General features: G+C 39.8%; 1 protein-coding gene across 1 annotated transcript in view; it reads right to left on the reverse strand.

Moving 5' to 3' along the window:
- Window positions 1–292: 292 nt before the first annotated feature.
- MEI4 (meiotic double-stranded break formation protein 4) overlaps window positions 293–25,240 on the reverse strand; it is a 203,623-nt gene continuing 178,675 nt past the window's right edge. Inside the window, exon 4 of the mRNA XM_065888658.1 lies at window positions 293–562. Coding sequence (XP_065744730.1) covers window positions 293–562 — 270 coding nt within the window. The remainder of the gene's footprint in view (window positions 563–25,240) is intronic.

The following is a 25,240-nucleotide window of genomic DNA, read 5'->3' on the forward strand; positions in this document are numbered from 1 at the left end:
TAAAAGACAATGGTCCATTTTAGAGAATAACAGAGCTAGACTGTATTGAGTAACATATTGTAAGATATCGTTCCGTAAGAATAAGGAGGGCATTCTCAATTGAAACTGGCTGATTTTAGTATAGAAATATGACTCATAATCTTTTATACACAATTTAAGACTATTAAATTGAATTAATGATTATATTTAGAGATGCATTTAAAATGCTCATTTAAAAATATTCTTGAAAACCTGTTAAGCACAAGATCTTCATAATTTCAACTTTAGTATGCTTCTGATATTTGGTAAATTGCTAAGGACGTGAGTTATTTTCAACAGTTCCTATCTCTACTGAGTTCAAGAGAGTGCCCAGTCTCCATAAATAAAAAGTAAATAAAGGAAATGCATCAGAGAGTTGCAAAATAGTTTCATCATGCTTCTGAAGAAATGTCTTGATTTCTTGGTCCTCATGCCCCATTCTTGAAGCGTTGCCTTCTTCGGTTTCCTTCTGAAGAAGTTGTTCCAGAACGCAGAAAACAGAGAAAATATTTTCATAGCGTGTTACGTTGTAATTGCCTTGCACCTACAGATAAACAACAAACTAATGAGAACCTACTGTATAGCACAGGGAACTCTACTCAGTGCTCTGCAGTGACCTAAATGAGAAGGAAATCCAAAAAAGAGGGGATATATGTATATGTATAGCTGATTCACTTTGCTGTACAGTATAAACTAATACAATGTTGCACAGTGCCGTAAAGCAACTGTACTCCAATTAAAAAAACTCCTTTAAAAAAATATTGGTTGTAGCTCAGATCAGCAAAAGCCAAATAAAGAGATCAAATTTTTGAACAAAAAGTAAAATACTTGGCTTAGTTAACACCTTCTATCTTCCCATTCCTCTGATTGGAGTGGGGGGAGAGAGACCAAAAGAGAACATTTCCTCTTCCAATCTTGGTGAATGACTTTTTCTTCTCATGGTTTGCAAAGTTCTGAATCCTTTCTCTACGGTGCTGCTATAATTCGTTACTGAGATGAATCTGCGAATACTCGGTAGAGAGTCTAACACACAACAAATCTTGTGTGTTGAATTCAATGTTTCACCAAAGACTTCCAATACTCCTGTCAACGATAACAAAAGGCTCTTTGGCGGTAGGATTTTAGGAACATGTTTTGAAGTGTAACTCAGTCCTAAAGCAGTTAGGGTTATGACCTGTAAGTGACTAGATGTGATCTCATCCTGAGACTACACAAACTGGGGAAAAGGAGGATTAGATTGTGTGGAATCAGATAGATGGTCATGAGAAGAAATGCAGATGTTTCTTGTAGAAATTATTTGGCCTAGATGGCTGAAAGTGAGAAAAATCAAAGCAAGGCCTAAAAAGTGCACAGTGGAAAGCAGAACGTGAGGGGATACAGGAAGCATGTAAAGATATAAACTGGCTTTATCATTTGCTTATTAAGAAATATGTTGGAAACATTCCAACAAATTTATCCACTGTAATAACATAAATGAAGAAACATTCTGTTAGAGCCCAGAGGAATTATCTTCAACAAGGTTATCTGATAAAAGAATAAAACATATACAGATAACTGATACTTTCTTTTTCTTGACTAAGGTATAATTGACATTACATTATATTCGTTTCATGTGTATGATGTAATGATTCAATATTTGTATATGCTGCAAAATGATTATCAAAATAAGTCCATTTAAAATCCATCATCCTACATAGTTACAAAATTTTTCTTGTGATATTTTAAGATTGACTCTCCTAGCCACTTTCAAACATGCAATACAGTATTATTAACTATAGTCATCATGTTGTATATTACATCCCCATGACTTACTCATTTTATAATGAAATCTACACCTTGTGACTCCCTTCACCCATTTTGCCCCCTACCCTCACCTCAGGCAACCCCCAATCTGTTTTCCATATCCAGGAGCTCAGTTGTTTATTTTTCAGTTTCATACATAAAAGAGATCACACAGTAATTATCTTTTACTATTTGACTTATCTCACTTAGCATAAAGCCTCAAGGTCCATCCATGTGTTGCAAATGGAATGACTTCATTCTTTTTTACAGCTGAATAATAGTCCACTTTACATACATATATATGTGTGTGTGTGTGTATATATATGTATATATGCATGTGTATATATACCCCACCTTTTCTTTATTCATCCATCGACAACATTTAGGTTGTTTCCATGTCTTGGCTATTTGGCTAAATAATGCTGCAATGGACACAGGGGTGCAGTGCATATATCTTCTCTAATTAGTGTTTCAAATTAGTTAATACTAATAGAAGTGGAATTGTTGGATCCTACAGTAGTTCTTTTTTTTTTTCATTGTATATTGATTCAACACAGAGTATTTTATTTTATTATTTTTTTATTTTTAAACATCTTTATTGGGGTATAATTGCTTTACAATGGTGTGTTAGTTTCTGCTTTATAACAACGTGAATCAGTTATACATATACATACGTTCCCATATGTCTTCCTCTTGCGTCTCCCTCCCTCCCACTCTCCCTATCCCACCCCTCCAGGCTGTCACAAAGCACCGAGCTAATATCCTGTACCTTGCGGCTGCTTCCCCCTAGCTATCTACCTTACTACGTTTGTTAGTCTGTATATGTCCATGACTCTCACCCTGTCAAAGCTCACCCTTTCCCCTCCCTATATCCTCAAGTCCATTCTCCAGTAGGTCTGCGTCTTTATTCCTGTGTTATCCCTAGGTTCTTCATGACATTTTTTTTCCCTTAAATTCCATATATATGTGTTAGCATACGGTATTTGTCATTTTCTTTCTGACTTACTTCACTCTGAATGACAGACTCTAGGTCTATCCATCTCATTACAAATAGCTCAATTTCATTTCTTTTTAAGGCTTAGTAATATTCCATTGTATATATGTGCCACATCTTCTTTATCCATTCATCCGATGATGGGCGCTTAGGTTGTTTCCATCTCCGGGCTATTGTAAATAGAGCTGCAATGAACATTTTGGTACATGACTCTTTTTGAATTTTGGTTTTCTCAGGGTATATGCCCAGTAGTGGGATTGCTGGGTCATATGGTAATTCTATTTGTAGTTTTTTAAGGAACCTCCATACTGTTCTCCATAGTGGCTGAACCAATTCACATTCCCACCAGCAGTGCAAGAGTGTTCCCTTTTCTCCACACCCTCTCCAGCATTTATTGTTTCTAGATTTTTTGATGATGGCCATTATGACTGGTGTGAGATGATATCTCATTGTAGTTTTGATTTGCATTTCTCTAATGATTAATGATGTTGAGCATTCTTTCATGTGTTTGTTGGCATTCCGTATATCTTCTTTGGAGAAATGTCTATTTAGGTCTTCTGCCCATTTTTGGATTGGGTTGTTTGTTTGTTTGTTATTGAGCTGTATGAGCTGCTTGTAAATTTTGGAGATTAATCCTTTGTCAGTTGATTCATCTGCAAATATTTTCTCCCATTCTGAGGGTCTTTTGGTCTTGATTATGGTTTCCTTTGCTGTGCAAAAGCTTTGAAGTTTCATTAGGTCCCATTTGTTTATTTTTGTTTTTATTACCATTACTCTAGGAGGTGGGTCAAAAAGGATCTTGCTGTGATTTATGTCATAGAGTGTTCTGCCTATGTTTTCCTCTAAGAGTTTGATAGTTTCTGGCCTTACATTTAGGTCTTTAATCCATTTTGAGCTTATTTTTGTGTATGGTGTTAGGGAGTGATCTAATCTCATACTTTTACATGTACCGCTCCAGTTTTCCCAGCACCATTTATTGAGGAGGCTGTCCTTTCTCCACTGTACATTCCTGCCACCTTTATCAAAGATAAGGTGTCCATATGTGCATGGGTTTATCTCTGGGCTTTCTATCCTGTTCCATTGGTCTATCTTTCTGTTTTTGTGCCAGTACCATACTGTCTTGATTACTGTAGCTTTGTAGTATAGTCTGAAGTCAGGGAGCCTGATTCCGCCAGCTCCTTTTTTCGTTCTCAAGATTGCTTTGGCTATTCGGGGTCTTTTGTGTTTCCATACAAAGTGCGAAATTTTTTGTTCTAGTTCTGTGAAAAATGCCATTGGTAGTTTGATAGGGATTGCAATGAATCTGTAGATTGCTTTGGGTAGTAGAGTCATTTTCACAATGTTGATTCTTCCCATCCAAGAACATGGTATATCTCTCCATCTATTTGTATCATCTTAAATTTCTTTCATCAGTGTCTTATAATTTTCAGCATACAGGTCTTCCGTCTCCTTAGGTAGGTTTATTCCTAGATATTTTATTCTTTTTGTTGCAATGGTAAATGGGAGTGTTTTCTTGATTTCACTTTCAGATTTTTCATCATTAGTATATAGGAATGCCAGAGATTTCTGTGCATTAATTTTGTATCCTGCTACTTTACCAAATTCATTGATTAGCTCTAGTAGTTTTCTGGTAGCATCTTTAGGATTCTCTATGTATAGTATCATGTCATCTGCAGTGACAGCTTTACTTCTTCTTTTCCGTATTGGATTCCTTTTATTTCCTTTTCTTCTCTGATTGCTGTGGCTAAAACTTCCAAAACTATGTTGAATAAGAGTCGTGAGACTTGGCAACCTTGTCTTGTTCCTGATCTTAGTGGAAATGCTTTCAGTTTTTCACCATTGAGGATGATGTTTGCTGTGGGCTTGTCATATATGGCCTTTATTATGTTGAGGAAAGTTCCCTCTATGCCTACTTTCTGCAGGGTTTTTATCATAAATGGGTGTTAAATTTTGTCAAAAGCTTTCTCTGCATCTATTGAGATGATCATATGGTTTTTCTCCTTCAATTTGTTAATATGGTTTATCACATTGATAATTTGCGTATATTGAAGAATCCTTGCATTCCTGGAATAAAACCCACTTGATCATGGTGTATGATCCTTTTAATGTGCTGTTGGATTCTGTTTGCTAGTATTTTGTTGAGGATTTTTGCATCTATGTTCATCAGTGATATTGGCCTGTAGCTTTCTTTCTTTGTGACATCCTTGTCAGGTTTTGGTATCAAGGTGATGGTGGCCTCGTAGAAGGCCTCGTAGAAGTGTTCCTCCCTCTGCTATATTTTGGAAGAGTTTGAGAAGGATAGGTGTTAGCTCTTCTCTAAACGTTTGATAGAATTCACCTGTGAAGCCATCTGGTCCTGGGCTTTTGTTTGTTGGAAGATTTTAAATCACAGTTTCAATTTCAGTGCTTGTGATTGGTCTGTTCATATTTTTTATTTCTTCCTGATTCAGTCTCGGCAGGTTGTGCATTTCTAAGAATTTGTCCATTTCTTCCAGATTGTCCATTTTATTGGCATAGAGTTGCTTGTAGTAATCGCTCATGATTTTTTTTATTTCTGCAGTGTCAGTTGTTACTTCTCCTTTCTCATTTGTAATTCTATCGATTTGAGTCTTCTCCCTTTTTTTCTTGATGAGTCTGGCTAGTGGTTTATCTATTTTGTTTATCTTCTCAAAGAACTAGCTTTTAGTTTTATTGATCTTTGCTATCATTTCCTTCATTTCTTTTTCATTTATTTCTGATCTGATTTTTATGATTTCTTTCCTTCAGGTAACTTTGGGGTTTTTTTGTTCTTCTTTCTCTAATTGCTTTAGGTGCAAGGTTAGGTTGTTTATTCGAGATGTTTCCTGCTTCTTAAGGTGGGCTTGTATTGCTATAAACTTACCCCTTAGAACTGCTTTTGCTGCATCCCATAGGTTTTGGGTCGTTGTGTCTCCATTGTCATTTGTTTCTAGGTATTTTTTTATTTCCTCTTTGATTTCTTCAGTGATCACTTCATTATTAAGTAGTGTATTGTTTAGCCTCCATGTGTTTGTATATTTTACAGATCTTTTCCTGTAATTGATATCTAGTCTCATGGTGTTGTGGTCAGAAAAGATACTTGATACAATTTCAATTTTCTTAAATTTACCAAGGCTTGATTTGTGACCCAAGATATGATCTATCCTGGAGAATGTTCCATGAGCACTTGAGAAAAATGTGTATTCTGTTGTTTTTGGATGGAGTGTCCTATAAATATCAATTAAGTCCATCTTGTTTAATGTATCATTTAAAGCTTGTGTTTCCTTATTTAATTTCATTTTGGATGATCTGTCCATTGGTGAAAGTGGGGTGTTAAAGTCCCCTACTATGAATGTGTTACTGTCGATCTCCCCTTTTATGGCTGTTAGTATTTGCCTTATGTATTGAGGTGCTCCTATGTTGGGTGCATAAATATTTAAAATTCTTTTATCTTCTTCTTGGATCGATCCCTTGATCATTATGTAGTGTCCTTCTTTGTCTCTTTTAATAGTCCTTATTTTAAAGTCTATTTTGTCTGATATGAGAATTGCTACTCCAGCTTTCTTTTGGTTTCCATTTGCATGGAATATCTTTTTCCATCCCCTTACTTTCAGTCTGTATGTGTCTCTAGGTCTGAAGTGGGTCTCTTGTAGACAGCATATATAAGGGTCTTGTTTTTGTATCCATTCAGCCAATCTGTATCTTTTGGTGGGAGCATTTAGTCCATTTACATTTAAGGTAATTATCGATATGTATGTTCCTATTCCCATTTTCTATATTGTTTTGGGTTTGTTATTATAGGTCTTTTTCTTCTCTTGTGTTTCTTGCCTACAGAAGTTCCTTTAGCATTTGTTGTAAAGCTGGTTTGGTGGTGCTGAACTCTCTCAGCTTTTGCTTGTCTGTAAAGGTTTTAATTTCTCCATCAAACCTGAATGAGATCCTTGCTGGGTAGAGTAGTCTTGGTTTCAGGTTTTTCTCCTTCATCACTTTCAGTATGTCCTGCCATTCCCTTCTGGCTTGCAGAGTTTCTGCTTAGAGATCAGCTGTTAACCTTATGGGGATTCCCTTGTGTGTTATTTGTTGTTTTTCCCTTGCTGCTTTTAATATGCTTTCTTTGTATTTAATTTTTGACAGTTTGATTAATATGTGTCTTGGCGTATTTCTCCTTGTATTTATCCTGTATGGGAGTCTCTGTGCTTCCTGGACTTGATTAACTATTTCCTTTCCCATATTAGGGAAGTTTTCAACTCTAATCTCTTCAAAAATTTTCTCAGTCCCTTTCTTTTTCTCTTCTTCTTCTGGAACCCCTATAATTCGAATGTTGGTGTGTTTAATGTTGTCCCAGAGGTCTCTGAGACTGTCCTCAGTTCTTTTCATTCTTTTTTCTTTATTCTGCTCTGCAGTAGTTATTTCCACTACTTTATCTTCCAGGTCACTTATCCGTTCTTCTGCCTCAGTTATTCTGCTATTGATCCTATCTAGAGTACTTTTAATTTCATTTATTGCGTTGTTCATCGTTGCTTGTTTCATCTTTAATTCTTGTAGGTCCTTGTTAACTGTTTCTTGCATTTTGTCCATTCTACTTCCAAGATTTCGGATCATCCTTACTATCATTATTCTGAATTCTTTTTCAGGCAGACTGCCTATTTCCTCTTCATTTGTTAGGTCTGGTGCATTTTTATCTTGCTCCTTTAACTGCTGTGTGTTTTTCTGTCTTCTCATTTTGCTTATCTTACTGTGTATGGGGTCTCCTTTTTGCAGGCTGCAGGTTCGTAGTTCCTGTTGTTTTTGATGTCTGTCTCCAGTGGCTACGGTTGTTTCAGTGGGTTGTGTAGGCTTTCTGGTGGAGGGGACTAGTGCCTGTGTTCTGGTGTATGAGGCTGGATCTTGTCTCTCTAGTGGGCAGGTTCACATCTGGTGGTGTGTTTTGGGGTGTCTGTGGCCTTATTCTGATTTTAGGCAGCCTCTCTGCTAATGGGTGGGGTTGTGTTCCTGTTTTGCTAGTTGTTTGGCATAGGTTGTCCAGCACTGTAGCTTGCTGGTTGTTGAGTGAAGCTGGGTGCTGGTGTTAAGATGGAGGTCTCTGGGAGATTTCCGCTGTTTAATATTATGTGGAGCTGGGAGGTCTCTTGTTGACCAGTGTCCTGAAGTTGGCTCACCTACCTCAGAGGCAGAGCCCTGACTCCTGGCTGGAGCACCAAGAGCCTTTCATCCACACAGCTCAGAATAAAAGGGAGAAAAAGTAGAGAGAATTAGTAGAAGTATGAGTAAAGAAAGAAGGAAAGGAGGAAAGGAAGGAAGGAAGAAAGAAGCAAAGAAGGAAAGAAAGGAGGGAGGGAGGGAGGAAGGAAGGAGGGAAAGAAGGAAAAAAGAAAGAAAGAAGATACAGTAAAATTAAATAAAGTAAAGTATAATATAGTTATTGAATTAAAAAATATTTAGAAAAAAAAAAAGGGACGGATAGAACCTTAGGACAAATGTTGGAAGCAAAGCTATACAGAGAAAATCTTACACAGAAGCATACACATACACCTTCACAAAAAGAGGTACAGGGGGAAAAATCATAAATCTTGCTCTCAGAGACCACCTCCTCAATTTGGGTTGATTGATTTGTTGTCTAAAGGAGGGAAGGAAGGAAGGAAAGAAAGAAAGAAAGAATGAAAGTAAAGTATAATAAAGTTATTAAAACTAATTATTAAGAAAAAAAATTTTTTAAAAAACCATGGACGGATAGAGCCCTAGGACAAATGGTGGAAGCAAGAGTATACAGACAAGATCTCACACAGAAGCATACACGCACACATTCACAAAAAGAGGAAAAGGGAAAAAAATCACAGATCTCGCTCCTAAATTCCACCTCTTCAATTTGGGATCACTCCCTTTCTATTCAGGTATTCCACACATGCAGGTACATCACGTTGATTGTGGAGCTTTAATCTGCTGCTTCTGAGGCTGCTGGGAGAGATTTCCCTTTCTCTTCTTTGTTCGCACAGCTCACAGGAGCTCAGCTTTGGATTTGGCCCTGCCTCTGCGTGTAGGTCGCTGGAGGGCGTCTGTTTTTTGCTCAGACAGGACGGGGTTAAAGGAGCCGCTTATTCGGGAGCTCCGGCTCACTCAGGCCGGGGGTTGGGGGATGGGGGAAGGAGGGGCACTGCGTGCGGGGCCGGCCTGCGGCGGCAGAGGCAGCGTGACGTTGCACCAGCCTGAGGCCCGCCGTGCGTACTCCCGGGGAAGTTGTCCCTGGATCCCGGGAACCTGGCAGTGGCGGGCTGCACAGGCTCCGCGGAAGAGGGGTGTGGAGAGTGACCTATGCTCGCACACAGGCCCCTTGGTGGCGGCAGCAGCAGCCCTAGCGTCTCCCATCTGTCTCTGGGGTTTGCGCTTTTAGCCGCGGCTCGCGCCCGTCTCTGGAGTTCCTTTAAGCAGCGCTCTTAAACCCCTCTCCTCGCGCACCAGGAAACAAAGAGGGAAGAAAAAGTCTCTTGCCTCTTCGGCAGGTGCAGGCTTTTCCCCCCCGAACTCCCTCCCGGCTAGTCGTGGTGCAACTAACCCTTTCAGGTTATGTTCAAGCCGCCAACCCCAGTCTTCTCCCTGCGCTCCGTCCAAAACCGAAACCCGAGCCTCAGCTCGCAGCCCCACCCGCCCCGGCGGGTGAGCAGACAAGCCTCTCGGGTTGGTGAGTGCTGGTCGGCACCGATCCTCTGTGCGGGAATCTCCCCGCTTTGCCCTCCGCACCCGTCGCTGTGCACTAGTCCGCGGTCCCGAAGCTCCCCCCTCCGCCTCCCGCAGTCTCCGCCCGCGGAGGGGCTTCCTAGTGTGTGGAAACTTTTCCTCCTTCACAGCTCCCTCCCACTGGTGCAGGTGCTGTCCTTATTCTTTTGTCTCTGTTTTTTCTTTTTTTCTTTTGCCCTACCCAGGTACGTGGGGGAGTTTCTTGCCTTTTGGGAGGTCTGAGGTCTTCGGCCAGCCTTCAGTAGGTGTTCTGTAGGAGTTGTTCCACGTGTAGATGTATTTCTGGTGTATCCGTGGGGAGGAAGGCGATCTCCGCGTCTTACTCTTCCGCCATCTTCAAGGTCCCCCCCAGTAGTTCTATTTTTAATTTTTTGAGGGATCTCCATACTGTTTTCCATAGTGGCTGCATCAGTTTTCATTCCCACCAGCAGGTGCACAAGGGTTCCCTTTTTCTCTACATCTTCACCATCATTTGTTATTTCTTGTCTTTTTGATAATAACCATCCTAACAGGTGTAAGGTGATATCTCATTGTGGCTTTAATTTGCATTTCCCTGATGACTAGTGATGTTGGGAATCTTGTCATGTACCTATTGGCCATGTGTACCTCTTCTTTGGAAAAATGTCTATTCAGCTCCTCTGCCCATTTTTTAATTGGATGGTTTTTTGCTATTGAGATATATGAGTTCTTTATATATTTTGGATATTAACCTCTTAACAGGTATATGATTTGCAAACATTTTCTCCCATTCAGTAGGTTGCCTTTTCATTTTGTTGACTTTCTTTGCTTTGCTGAAGTTTTTTAAAAGTTTGAAGTAGCCCCAGGTTGATTTTTGCTTTTGGTGTCAATCCAAAAAATAATTGTCAAGACCAATGTCAAGGCACTCACTGCCTATGTTTCTTCCAGGAGTTTTATGGGTGTAAAGCAGGCAGAGTATGTCTTGGTCCCTTTCCATTTGCTTGGAGAATCTCACTTTGGGCGTGTTTAGCTCTGCTTCCAGGTGGGCTGGGGTTCCCTGTAGTGTCCCATTTCTCTACGTTGTTTGGGACTTTGCTTTTACCAGAATTTATCTGTCTTGGGTTCCACCTTTATCCCAAATGCCTATTCTCATAATATTAATTGGATAAACTCTTTTGCTCCAAGATATTTACATCTCATAGAACATTAACTTGAAACGAGCTCCTCCATTTAGAGACAGTATACATTTAACTTAGACCCCTTAGCAGCCCTCCGGCTCACTGTGACTCAGATGGCATGTCTGTGGGGGAGGTCTTTCCTGTAGTTCCCGAATTTTATCACACTGGCAGCCGTCTGCTCCGCCTAATCATATGTTCAGACACTTTCTGAAATAGTGCATAAGCTGAATAAAAACTAAAATAAATGGAATTAAGATGACAGCTGATACCCTTCTACTATATTTTGGTGTAATTTTTACATTCTCACTGTCAAATTAGACTGAACCAGCACCAGTGCTGGAAAATCCCCAACACAGATGAAACATACTCACCTGGAAAATGCCCACGTGTTTTGCCTGAACACCTACCAGAAGACTGAATGAAGCCCAGTACACAAGCATGATGGCTCTGTACATCCAATAGAAAGCTATCAATTTGTCTCTCTATCTGGGTCTTTCTGAACTGAAGGACCCCTGAGAGGCAGCTTCGATAGTCCCATGACTACTTCTTATACCTAATCCCATTTTATACAGTAGGGGACCTTCAGAAGAGGAAATACTTTCCTGGTAGGAAAATCACCATGTATTTTTGTAGGTCACTTTTAGAATTAAATATATCTTATGATTATTTTTCTATTTCTGAGTTGGGCTTGAGAAAGTCAAAGTATCCAAATATTTATTTAAATAGTAAAAAAAAAATTTCTTTACATGCTGCAAAATTTTACTTCAAAACTTAAGATTATGAAATTAAGGCTATAGACAAATGGTGCCAGTTTCCTCAGTTGAAATTCAGTCAAGGTTAACTTGATATTTTTAGAAAGACTTATTATCCTTGAAGCAGACATATCTACTTGCTTACTCCATACCCACTTCTCCCTCATTTTTCATCAACAGAACCCCAGTTTTGTTCAGAATGACAACGGATCAACAAAAAATGTATATTTTCCAGTCTCTCTTAAGGCTAATTCTGGTCAAAGAAATGGAAATATAAGTAACTGGGTGGGGCTTCTGGGAAAGTGCTTTAATAGCAGGCAAAATCTGGTGGAATGCACTTTTGCCTTCTCTCTTCACCATTGGTCCTGCTTGGAAATACACATGTAATGCTTGGAGGTCCAGCAGCCTTGTTGTGAGCCTGAGGATGAAGGCTGCCCATGGATAAGTAGGAAGGGCCAGATTCTGGATGGCATTGTGCATACCCACGCAGGATGGCTGTACCTTCCTGCACGGGGCTCCCTTCTTCCGTTTTGGTCTTTTAAAATCGGAAGCTTGAGACTTGATCTGGGCAGGAAGGAAACTCTTAAGTTTCCTTTGTCTTGGAAAGGTACTGCTTGCTGCTGTCTCTGACACAGAAGGGACAGAGATGGCTAAAGGGACAAAAACAGTCACACTCCTTGGCAGCTGGTCATGTAGCAAAAGGACTGTACATGTAAGGTGTGGCTTGCAGTTTGGATGCTTATATATAATGCTGAAAAATATGAAACTGTAAATAGTTCACTAAATTCAACACTTTGACAATTTAAGTGTGCTAACCAAGGGCATGCAGAAGTGCAGTCTGACTCTTTCAGAAATAAGCATGCTGCTACAGAAAGGGTAAAAAAAAAAAACCACGACATTTTTCTTATTGCTCCAAATGTAAGAGATGAAGGAGAAAACTGGATCGTTAAAGGGCAGAAAACCAAGTCAAAGAGCATAGGTGCATGGCCTAAATGTTAAATTAAATGTTCACGGAATACAATAGGCCATTGGCTCAGTATCCCACATGCCAGATTTTATTAGACAGAAGCAATAAGTAAGATACAATTAAAACAAGCAGTTTCTGAAAGAATGAATTCAGCACAATACTTCAAAGGAAAAGGTCAGTTGTCTACCTGATAATTAAGTGAAAAACTTACCCCTAAGTTTTAATAACTTAGCCTTCTTTATCTACTAGAAGGCAGTAGATTTCAGTCAAGGAGCTGGAGGATAAAAGTTAACTCTCTAGCAGCTGTTTACTAAGCAGCTTGCAGCTTCTGAAGCACACGAGAAGGTACTGAAAGAGCCCAGTGCGACACTGCACGTGACCATGCTAGCAACAGTGCCTGAGAACAGAGTAGGAGAACCACATGCATATTACATATCATCTATATAAAACATAAATCACACACACACTCAATGAACTTATGGTTACAACAGAACCCTGGCAACCTGGGTGCCAGACCCATACCGAGGGAGTATAAGGCAAAAGGCTGATCAGAGCAGAGTGTAGTTAGCTAATTAGGGAAGATTTCCTAGGGATGAATCGTGGGCCAAGGCCCAAAGGGAGTGAGGGGTATAGACGGTGAATCACCTTTTGATCAAAGTGTCAGGTCAAAAAGAATAAAAAGGAGTCAATGGATATTAATCCATTTTGCTTTAATAGATAATGGTATAGTTATCTGCCTAAAATGTTGCATCCTAGAGACTGGTTCTAAGAGGCTAATGTCTAATTTGTAGGTAACTTAGATGAAAAATCCTAAACTATTAAAATGACTAGCATTTAGGATCTTGATATTTTGCCATGTTTCCAGTGGGAAGTAGTTTAATCTTTCAGTATAAATCTGAAAGATTTATACATAAAAGTATCAATGAAAGGAATAGACATAACAGAATTTTTTAAAAATCTGTCATAATTAGCCTTGTTTAAAGATGATGGTTTTCTCATTAACCAGTTTTACCTACTTTTCTCAAATCTGTTTCTTGAGGCTGAATATTAAGAACACAGCACAGGATCACAAATTTTCAAATAAGTATTATCATTTATCATCATCGCCATCATTGTTGTCGTCATCATCATCATTACGTTTTTACCCAAAGTGAAAAAGATATCATCCCTATCCATAAGGTACTCTGAACCTAGAGGAAAGCTACTGGTATTATTTGAGTACTGTACTATGGTCAACTGTTGGGGGCGTTTCACGTTCACTGTGAACTGTTCCTGTAGAGATGTGTAAGAACCTTCACCTACTTTCCTCTACCAAGAAAATCCTTCATGAATAGCAGTCATCTAGCAGACAATTCCTTTTTGCATAGAAGGGTGGTAACAAGGAACCTAAATGTGAGACGATTATTTTAAAGTCTTTCTGATATGAGAAGGCCCTGAAGTAGGCGTAGGTGTGGGTTAAACACGGCGTCTTACAGGAAATAGGAAAAGGTCCAGTTAATTGGCTAGTGTGAGATGAATCAACTTGTTCATCTATTCTAGTGGTAGGTTGGTAAAAATGACCTTCTAAGCAGTACGCCCTTTTGGTGACTAACTCAATAACATCACAGATTAAACCCCAAGTGCTTTAAATTTTATATTTGCACATTTCTCTGGGAAAATCTGTGGTTTGACTCCAATTCATCCCTTTCTTGGTCATCAGAATAGCAGATTGTTGGACATAATAATAAGATAGATCCCACGTCAATTTTAATTCTCAAATCTCTTTGTGTAAAGAACAGAGAGTTCCCAATATAGGGACAAAGCATTTCTTTATTCTATGAGATCCCGAGTCAACTTGAAGTAGCTTTACCCGGCATCCCCACTGCTTTCTTAGGATCTGCACCCTTAATTATGGGGTCATCAACCCCACTCAGAGAAACTTTTTCACTACTTTATACAATATGAAACTTAGTCTCAGGCTGGAAATGCCTTTCAGGCATTTTGAGAAGCAAACAGATCATTTATTTGTCTGGACTTCCATCACAGTAGTTCTTGACAAAGCAGTACCAACCGGATGACTTTGTTATTATTGTAAGAGTCTATTAAGTGAAAGAACAGGGCTCACAGACTGGAATAAAAGTAGCTGAATTCACTAAGGATGAATTTAGCTGCGAACACTTAGCACTTTATGACGTTATGTTTCTGCCTGCCTCACGCGCGCCTCCTCTCTTGCTTCAGTCCTGTTACAAGCACTGATTGGGTACCTGCAAACGCCAGACCCCACGGTGAGTGCTGAGAACGCAGAGGTGAATAGGACAGGATCCCTACCTGTAGGAGAGCTCCTCGTAGGCCTCTAGGGAGACAAAGAAGTAGAAAATAATGGCAATGCAGAGTGCGTGCATGCTATACGGGCTATAGAGGAACTCTAAAGATAGCTGAGTCACCTGTGTGAGACGACGCTGAAGGGCAGGAAACGAGTTAGTCGTGAATGATCACCCTGTAGGCTCAGCTCCTGCTGGATGGGATGGCAGGATTCTTTTGCAGAGATGACTTGAAAGTTATCGTCAGCACAGGCCAACACCTGTTTGGCTTCCACCACAGGGCTCTCAGTCTCTGGTCGTTCAGTATGTGCTGGGGCAAGGGAGCAGCAGAGAGCTTAAAGGGGGAGTTGGGGGGTGTCAGCATTCTCTGCAACAGCTCACTCGGCACAGACCCCACCTCTCAGCCTTCTTTAAGGCAGTGGAACCAGACCCATCTGACTGGTACATGCAGTCAAAGGCCAAGTCAGGCCTATATGTTAAGAAAATCTTACAGACTGTGTTTGGTTCCGTGAGGCCTATGGTTACTTTCATGCCTGACACTTATCTTCCTGAAGGAAGGCACGGAGAACAAGAGAAATGACGAAAGTATAAGTTGTCATTATTACACCTTATAGCAGGGAGAATACACTGCTTTCACTAAGTGAAGCCACCACCACCATGCCGTTCAGACGCCGCGTGAGTAGAAGAAATCAGAGCTGGTGAAACGTCTGATATATATTAGAAACAGAGATCCAGATGGCTGCTATTTATGGCAAACACAGGTCCGAATAGGCAGTGGGGATAAAATCAACAAGAAACTTTCCTCTTTAGGACTCTAAAGACTATCCAAGACAGCATCGAAACCTGCGCAACCGGGCAGAAGGCAGAAACCAGATTCGCTGGAGTAGAATCGACGACCACCCAGACTGAAAAAGAATCTAGAGGCTACGTAGCTAAGCACTGATACACGTGCCAAAGTAAGCAAGAAATGTAGATAATTTTTAAGAGCACTGGATCCAAAGCCTAAGATGAGTGACAGCAGGGGGTGGACTCATAAGTGACCAGATCTTTTCCAATACTTGTGTTTGGAAACTGAAAGCTAACTTTGGCCTCACATCTATCTACTAATTATCTCCCAAAGCACAACTGAACGGGGTTGTATTTACAGAAATGAAAAGCCAACACATTTGTCCCTTTTTCTTCCTATGTTAAACATGTGTCACCACTGATTCAATGAAATCATTTTATCAGAACTTGCTTTCAAGGGCTAAGTGAAACGGCACAGCACCCAGGAAAGTCTGGAAACACAAAAGAGAAAAAACTGAATGTGTTCTCATGAACATTTATTGACATAGAGATTGTGTCTGTAGCAAAGTGAGTACTGCATTTCTTGTTCTTTTGTTCTTTTTAAAAAAATCAACTGACCACCATTTCTCTTTTTTTAAAAATCAGATTTTTTGAGATATAATTGACATACAGTAAAATTTACCCTTTTTAAAGTGTTTGGTATCATGAATTTGATAACTTACTTTTAAGAACAAAGAAATGTCATAATAGAAATAATCTTTGAATAAAAGAAAAAGCAATCATGCTATAGCCATGTGATATTGTTTAACAACATTTTAAATGTTTTGCTAACTTCTAGTTGATTTATTAAAATATATATAAAACATTTAGTGGTTTTTTTACTACTATATGAAATACTTCTATAACCATGATTATAATAACTATAATTTGTTACTTGAAGATACTCTAGAGAATTTTTTTAAAAGAAAAGATCCATATGCAATGCAGAAAGTTTAGGACAAGGCACTAGACTTCCAACTATGAGACAGTTATCTGGTTTGACTATTTTCGTTACCTTTGTGCTGAGAGGCTGCTGGGGAAACTTATCTGTTACAAAAGTGCTAAGTGGTTCTACAGAAAGCTTTGGTATGTTAGTGCTGGTGAAAGTCGCTACCTGATGACAAATGTAAAGAAAGGAATATAGAACCAGAGGACCTAACCTTCCGTGTCTCCTTCAAAGAACATCTCCTCAGTAACTACAGCCAACTGCATGCTGAGATGGAAATTATACAAAGATGACTAGAAGTATGGCTTCATATCCTTTAGGCATCACGGTTCAAGGTAAAATTACATATGGGAATAAGCATAATACAGTGGGATGTATATTGTAAGAGTGTTCTTGTATTTGCATTGCTCCTGGATGAGTTACAGTCAAAAACATGAAGAATGCGCTCAGCACATAACCTCAATGGAGAATGCTAAATGCCTCTGTTTTAAACTAGCAATGGCTTACAAGGAAAATTGAATACGTTATGGGGAATTAAGTTAACTTAAATGCACTGAAAATAAAACAAGTGGGAGAACAACTCAGTATACATATATTAATACACAGGTTATAAAAGTGTTTCTCATCTTTTTTAGATACATGTTGCAAAACGAAAATCAAGTATTCTGAGGAGTACCCACATTTGTAAGACAGATCAGTTAGTTTGCTTAACCAGCACTGTATGGACCTGGTTATATGCTTTATAAGCAATTATTTTCAGGGAAAAAAAAAGTTCCCAAGTAAGTCGACTATCATTGGTTAATTTCAAAGAAATGTTTAAAATAAACACTGACCACATTTTAAATGTAACTATTTGTTTCTGAATTTTAGCCTGAAATTACAATAAATTTTACCTTTTTTAGAAACTAAACTATGCCGCTAACATTAGAAAAGTGATGGATTCTTTATTCAAACTTAACCCCAAAATGTAATATCTGGATCTGATATAAAAATGACATTAAAACTTTAAGATGATATATTTCACTAATACAACCAAAAAACTCTCCAAATACTTCAAGAAAGTGGCTTCAGCAATGAACAATGAATATTTCATTCAAAAACTTTTTCATACTCTAATTTTATAATGTAAGGAAATACAGCAGTTTCTTGTAAAATGTTCCACTTTGGGGGAATAAGAAGCCAACTTCTCCGGATGTCTAACTTCCAGACATCAGGTATCTTGGAATTTGCAGACCCTGAGACAGTGAAATGTCCGCTAGGAGACAGTTCCTGGTGGACTGTGAATGTGATTCTGCAGGAGGGTCTCGGGTCCTCACTCAGATCCTCTCAACTCACCTCAGGGGCTCATTCTGAAGGTGACAAGGACAGAGGAGGAAGTCCTGCTACAGGAAAGCAAAAGAAGTGAGAACTGACAGCAAGGGAAAAACTATAAAACTCAGACTGGGTCTCCTAAAATGGAAAAGGAGCTCCGTATGCTTGAATGTGCCTCCAAGGACATAACTAACAAACACTGCACAATTCAAAAGCAGATGATGGGTATGACAAATGGATAAATGATGCTTGATACATTCAGTTTAATAAATTGAATTTACTATAGCATTCCATTAAAATGTTAAAGTTTAAAAAGTATCTTATTCATGTGGGAAATTTTCTTATGCAGAATAATTAATTTTTGTAGTGATTTTAGAAGACGTGATGTACCATCAAATAACGTTACTTATTTTAGCGTAACTGATATGTTCCTGAGCATTATCCACAGAAAATTACTACAAAATAGTTTTTCTTGGCAAGTATACTAGAAAGTTTAGTAGCAGTGTCTTTTCAAAGATACACAGCATTTTAAGAAAACTCAGAGAGGAGGCGGAGGGGAAAATGGCATAAGAGTAAGACGCGGAGATCACCTTCCTCCCCACAGATACACCAGAAATACATCTACACGTGGAAAAACTCCTACAGAACACCTACTGAATGCTGGCAGAAGACATCAGACTTCTCAAAAGGCAAGAAACTCCCCACGTCCCTGGATAGGGCAAAAGAAAAAAGAATAAACAGAGACAAAAGGATAGGGACGGGACCTGCACCAGTGGGAGGGAGCTGTGAAGGAGGAAAGGTTTCCACACACTAGGAGCCCCTCCGCGGGTGGAGACTGCGGGTGGCGGAGGGGGAAGCTTCGGAGCTGCGTAGGAGAGCACAGCAACGGGAATGGTCCAGGCAAAGCGGAGAGATTCCCGCACAGAGGATCGGTACCGACCGGCACTCACCAGCCCGAGAGGCTTGTCTGCTCACCCACCGGGGTGGGCAGGGCTGCGAGCTGAGGCTCCGGCTTCGGTTGGAGCGCAGGGAGAGGACTGGGGTTGGCGGCGTGAACACAGCCTGAAGGGGTTAGTGCGCCATGGCTAGGTGGGAGGGAGTCCAGGAAAAGATCTGGAGCTGCCGAAGAGATGAGACTTTTTCTTCCCTCTTTGTTTCCTGGTGCGCGAGGAGAGGGGATTAAGAGCACTGCTTAAAGGAGCCCAGAGACAGGTGTGAGCTGCAGCTAAAAGCACGGACCCCAGAGACGGGCGGGAGACGCTAAGGCTGCTGCTGCCGCCACCAAGGGGCCTGTGTGCGAGCACAGGTCACTGTCCACACCCCCCTTCCGGGGAGCCTGTGCAGCCCGCCACTGCCAGGGTCCCGGGATCCAGGCACAACTCCCCCGGGGAAACGCAAGGCGCGCCTCAGGCTGGTGCAACGTCACGGCGGCCTCTGCCGCCGCAGGCCCGCCCCGCACGCCGTGCCCCTCCCTCCCCCAGGCCTGAGTGAGCCAGAGACCCCGAATCAGCGGCTCCTTTAACCCCGTCCTGTGTGAGCAAAGAACAGACGCCCTCTGGCGACCTAAACGCAGAGGCGGGGCCAAATCCAAAGCTGAGCCCCTGGGAGCTGTGCGAACAAAGAAGAGAAAGGGAAATCTCTCCCAGCAGCCTCAGGAGCAGCGGATTAAAGCTCCACAATCAACTTGATGTACCCTGCATCTGTGGAATACATGAATAGACAACGAATCATCCCAAATTGAGGAGGTGGACATTGAGAGCAAGATTTATGATTTTTTCCCCTTTTCCTCTTTTTGTGAGTGTGTATGTGTATACTTCTGTGTGAGATTTTGTATAGCTTTGCTTCCACCATTTGTCCTAGGGTTCTGTCTGTTCATTAAAAAAATTTTTTTTTTATTTTAATAACTTTATTTTATTTTACATTATCTTCTTTATTTCTTTTTTCCTTCCTTCCCTCCTTCCTTCCTCCCACCGTCCCTCTCTCCCTCCCTCCTTTCCTTCCTCCCTTCCTCCCTCCCTTCCTTCCTTCTTTCTACTTTTTCTCCCTTTTATTCTGAGCCGTGTGGATGAAAGGCTCTTGGTGTTGCAGCCAGAGTCAGTGCTGTGCCTCTGAGGTGGGAGAGCCAACTTCAGGACACTGGTCAACAAGAGACCTCCCAGCTCCACATAATATCAAATGGCGAAAATCTCCCAGAGATCTCCATCTCAACACCAGCACCCAGCTTCACTCAACGACCAGCAAGTTACAGTGCTGCAAGCCCTAGGCCAAACAACTAGCAAGACAGGAACACAACCCCACCCATTAGCAGAGAGACTGCCTAAAATCATGATAAGCCCACAGACACCCCAAAACACACCACCAGACGTGGACCTGCCCACCAGAGAGACAAGATCCAGCCTCATCCACAAGAACACAGGCACTAGTCCCCTCCACCAAGAAGCCTACACAACCCACTGAACCAACTTTAGCCACGGGGGACAGACACCAAAAACAACGGGAACTACGAACCTGCAGCCTGCAAGAAGGTGAACCCAAACACAGTAAGATAAGCAAAATGAGAAGACAGAAAAACACACAGCAGATGAAGGAGCAAGATAAAAACCCACCAGACCTAACAAATGAAGAGGAAATAGGCAGTCTACCTGAAAAAGAATTCAGAATAATGATAGTAAAGATGATCCAAAGTCTTGGAAATAGAATAGACAAAATGCAAGAAACATTTAACAAGGACCTAGAAGAACTAAAGATGAATCAAACAATGATGAACAACACAATAAATCAAATGAAACATACTCTAGATGGGATCAATAGCAGAATAACTGAGGCAGAAGAATGGATAAGTGACCTGGAAGATAAAATAGTGGAAATAACTACTGCAGAGCAGAATAAAGAGAAAAGAATGAAAAGAACTGAGGACAGTCTCAGAGACTCTGGGACAACATTAAATGCACCAACATTCGAATTATAGGGCTTCCAGAAGAAGAAGAGAAAAAGAAAGGGACTGAGAAAATATTTGAAGAGATTATAGTTGAAAACTTCCCTAATATGGGAAAGGAAATAGTTAATCAAGTCCAGGAAGCATAGAGAGTCCCATACAGGATAAATACAAGGAGAAATACGCCAAGACACATATTAATCAAACTGTCAAAAATTAAATACAAAGAAAGCATATTAAAAGCAGCAAGGGAAAAACAACAAACAACACAGGGAAATCCTCATAAGGTTAACAGCTGATCTCTAAGCAGAAACCCTGCAAGCCAGAAGGGAATGGCAGGACATACTGAAAGTGATGAAGGAGAAAAACCTGAAACCAAGACTACTCTACCCAGCAAGGATCTCATTCAGATTTGATGGAGAAATTAAAACCTTTACAGACAAGCAAAAGCTGAGAGAGTTCAGCACCACCAAACCAGCTTTACAACAACTGCTAAAGGAACTTCTCTAGGCAAGAAACACAAGACAAGGAAAAGACCTACAATAACGAACCCAAAACAATTAAGAAAATGGAAATAGGAACATACATACCGATAACTACCTTAAATGTAAATGGACTAAATGCTCCCACCAAAAGACACAGATTGGCTGAATGGATACAAAAACAAGACCCATATATATGCTGTCTACAAGAGACCCACTTCAGACCTAGAGACACACATAGACTGAAAGTAAGGGGATGGAAAAAGATTTTTCATGCAAATGGAAACCAAAAGAAAGCTGGAGTAGCAATTCTCATATCAGACAAAATAGACTTTAAAATAAGGACTATTAAAAGAGACAAAGAAGGACACTACATAATGATCAAGGGATCGATCCAAGAAGAAGATAAAAGAATTTTAAATATTTATGCACCCAACATAGGAGCACCTCAATACATAAGGCAAATACTAATGGCCATAAAAGGGGAAATGGACAGTAACACATTCATAGCAGGGGAGTTTAACACCCCACTTTCACCCATGGACAGATCATCCAAAATGAAAATAAATAAGGAAACACAAGCTTTAAATGATACATTAAACAAGATGGACTTAATTGATATTTATAGGACACTCCATCCAAAAACAACAGAATACACATTTTTCTCAAGTGCTCATGGAACATTCTCCAGGATAGATCATATCTTGGGTCACAAATCAAGCCTTGGTAAATTTAAGAAAATTGAAATCGTATCAAGTATCTTTTCTGACCACAACGCCATGAGACTAGATATCAATTACAGGAAAAGATCTGTAAAAAATACAAACACATGGAAGCTAAACAATACACTACTGAATAACGAAGTGATCACTGAAGAAATCAAAGAGGAAATCAAAAAATACCTAGAAACAAATGACAATGGAGACATGACGACCCAAAACCTATGAGATGCAGCAAAAGCAGTTTTAAGAGGGAAGTTTATAGCAATACAAGCCCACCTTAAGAAACAGGAAACATGTCGCATAAACAACCTAACCTTGCACCTAAAGCAATTAGAGAAAGAAGAACAAAAAAACCCCAAAGTTAGCTGAAGGAAAGAAATCATAAAAATCAGATCAGAAATAAATGAAAAAGAAGGAAACAATAGCAAAGATCAATAAAAAAGCTGGTTCTTTGAGAAGACAAAATTCATAATCCATTAGCCAGACTCATCAAGAATAAAAGGGAGAAGACTCAAATCAATAGAATCAGAAATGAAAAAGAAGTAACAACTGACACTGCAGAAATACAAAAGATCATGAGAGATTACTACAAGCAACTCTATGCCAATAAAATGGACAACCTGGAAGAAATGGACAAATTCTTAGAAACGCACAACCTTCTTAGATTGAACCAGGAAGAAGTAGAAAATATGAACAGACCAATCACAAGCAATGAAATTGAAACTGTGATTAAAAATCTTCCAACAAACAAAAGCCCAGGACCAGATGGCTTCACAGGTGAATTCTATGAAACATTTAGAGAAGAGCTAACACCTATCCTTCTCAAACTCTTCCAAAATATAGTAGAGGGAGGAACACTCCCAAACTCATTCTACAAGGCCACGATCACCTTGATACCAAAACCAGACAAGGATGTCACAAAGTCAGAGAACTACAGGCCAATATCACTGATGAACATAGATGCAAAAATCCTCAACAAAATACTAGCAAACAGAATCCAACAGCACATTAAAAAGATCATACACCATGATCAAGTGGGGTTTATTCCAGGAATGCAAGGATTCTTCAATATACGCAAATCAATCAATGTGATAAACCATATTAACAAATTGAAGGAGAAAAACCATATGATCATCTCAATAGATGCAGAGAAAGCTTTTGACAAAATTCAACACCCATTTATGATAAAAACCCTGCAGAAAGTAGGCATACAGGGAACTTTCCTCAACATAATAAAGGCTATATATGACAAACCCACAGCCAACATCGTCCTCAATGGTGAAAAACTGAAAGCATTTCCACTAAGATCAGGAACAAGACAAGGTTGTCCACTCTCACCACTCTTATTCAACATAGTTTTGGAAGTTTTAGCCACAGCAATCAGAGAAGAAAAGGAAATAAAAGGAATCCAATACGGAAAAGAAGAAGTAAAGCTGTCACTGCAGATGACATGATACTATACATAGAGAATCCTAAAGATACTACCAGAAAACTACTAGAGCTAATCAATGAATTTGGTAAAGTTGCAGGATACAAAATTAATGCACAGAAATGTCTTATATTCCTATACACTAATGATGAAAAATCTGAAAGTGAAATCAAGAAAACATTCCCATTTACCATTGCAACAAAAGGAGTAAAATATCTAGGAATAAACCTACCTAAGGAGACAAAAGACCTGTATGCAGAAAATTATAAGACACTGATGAAAGAAATTAAAGATGATACAAATAGATGGAGAGATATACCATGTTCTTGGATTGGAAGAATCAACATTGTGAAAATGACTCTACTACCGAAAGCAATCTAAAGATTCAGTGCAATCCCTATCAAACTACCACTGGCATTTTTCACAGAACTAGAACAAAAAATTTCACAATTTGTATGGAAACACAAAAGACCCCGAATAGCCAAAGCAATCTTGAGAACGAAAAACGGAGCTGGAGGAATCAGGCTCCCGGACTTCAGGCTATACTACAAAGCTACAGTAATCAAGACAGTATGGTACTGGCACAAAAACAGAAAGATAGATCAATGGAACAGGATAGAAAGCCCAGAGATAAACCCACACACATATGGTCACCTTATCTTTGATAAAGGAGGCAGGAATGTACAGTGGAGAAAGGACAGCCTCTTCAATAAGTGGTGCTGGGAAAACTAGACAGGTACACATAAAAGTATGAGATTAGATCACTGCCTAACACCATACACAAAAATAAGCTCAAAATGGATTAAAGACCTAAATGTAAGGCCAGAAACTATCAAACTCTTAGAGGAAAACATAGGCAGAACACTCTATGACATAAATCACAGCAAGATCCTTTTTGACCCACATCCTAGAGAAATGGAAATAAAAACAAAATTAAACGAATGGGACCTAATGAAATTTCAAAGCTTTTCAATCAAGACGAAAAGACAACCCTCAGAATGGGCGAAAATATTTGCAAATGAAGCAACTGACAAAGGATTAATTTCCAAAATTTACAAGCAGCTCATTAAGCTCAATAACAAACAAACAACCCAATCTAAAACTGGGCCGAAGACCTAAACAGACATTTCTCCAAAGAAGATATACAGACTGCCAACAAACACAAGAAAGAATGCTCAACATCATTAATCATTAGGGAAATGCAAATCAAAACTACAATGCAATATCATCTTACACCAGTCAGAATGGCCATCATCAAAAAATCTAGAAACAATAAATGCTGGAGAGGGTGTGGAGAAAAGGGAACACTCTTGCACTGCTGGTGGGAATGTGAATTGGTTCAGCCACTGTGGAGAACAGTATGGAGTTTCCTTAAAAAACTACAAATAGAACTACCATATGACCCAGCAATTCCACTACTGGGCATACAGCCTGAGAAAACCATAATTCAAAGAGTCATGTACCAAAATGTTCATTGCAGCTCTATTTACAATAGCCCGGAGCTGGAAACAACCTAAGTGTCCATTATCGGATGAATGGATAAAGAAGATGTGGCACATATATACAATGGAATATTACTCAGCCATAAAAAGAAATGAAATTGAGCTATTTGTAATGAGGTGGGTAGACCTAGCGTCTGTCATACAGAGTGAAGTAAGTCTGAAAGAGAAAGACAAATACCATATGCTAACACATATATATGGAATTTAGGAAAAAAAAAGTCATGAAGAACCTAGGGGTAAGACAGGAATAAAGACAGAGATCTACTGGAGAACAGACTTGAGGATATGGGGAGGGGGAAGGGTGAGCTGTGACAAAGCGAGAGAGAGGCATACACATAGATACACTACCAAACGTAAGGTAGATAGCTAGTGGGAAGTAGCCGCATAGGACAGGGATATCAGCTCGGTGC

The sequence above is a fragment of the Phocoena phocoena genome, chromosome 12, assembly GCF_963924675.1.
Source record: "Phocoena phocoena chromosome 12, mPhoPho1.1, whole genome shotgun sequence".
Classification (NCBI taxonomy): domain Eukaryota; kingdom Metazoa; phylum Chordata; class Mammalia; order Artiodactyla; family Phocoenidae; genus Phocoena; species Phocoena phocoena.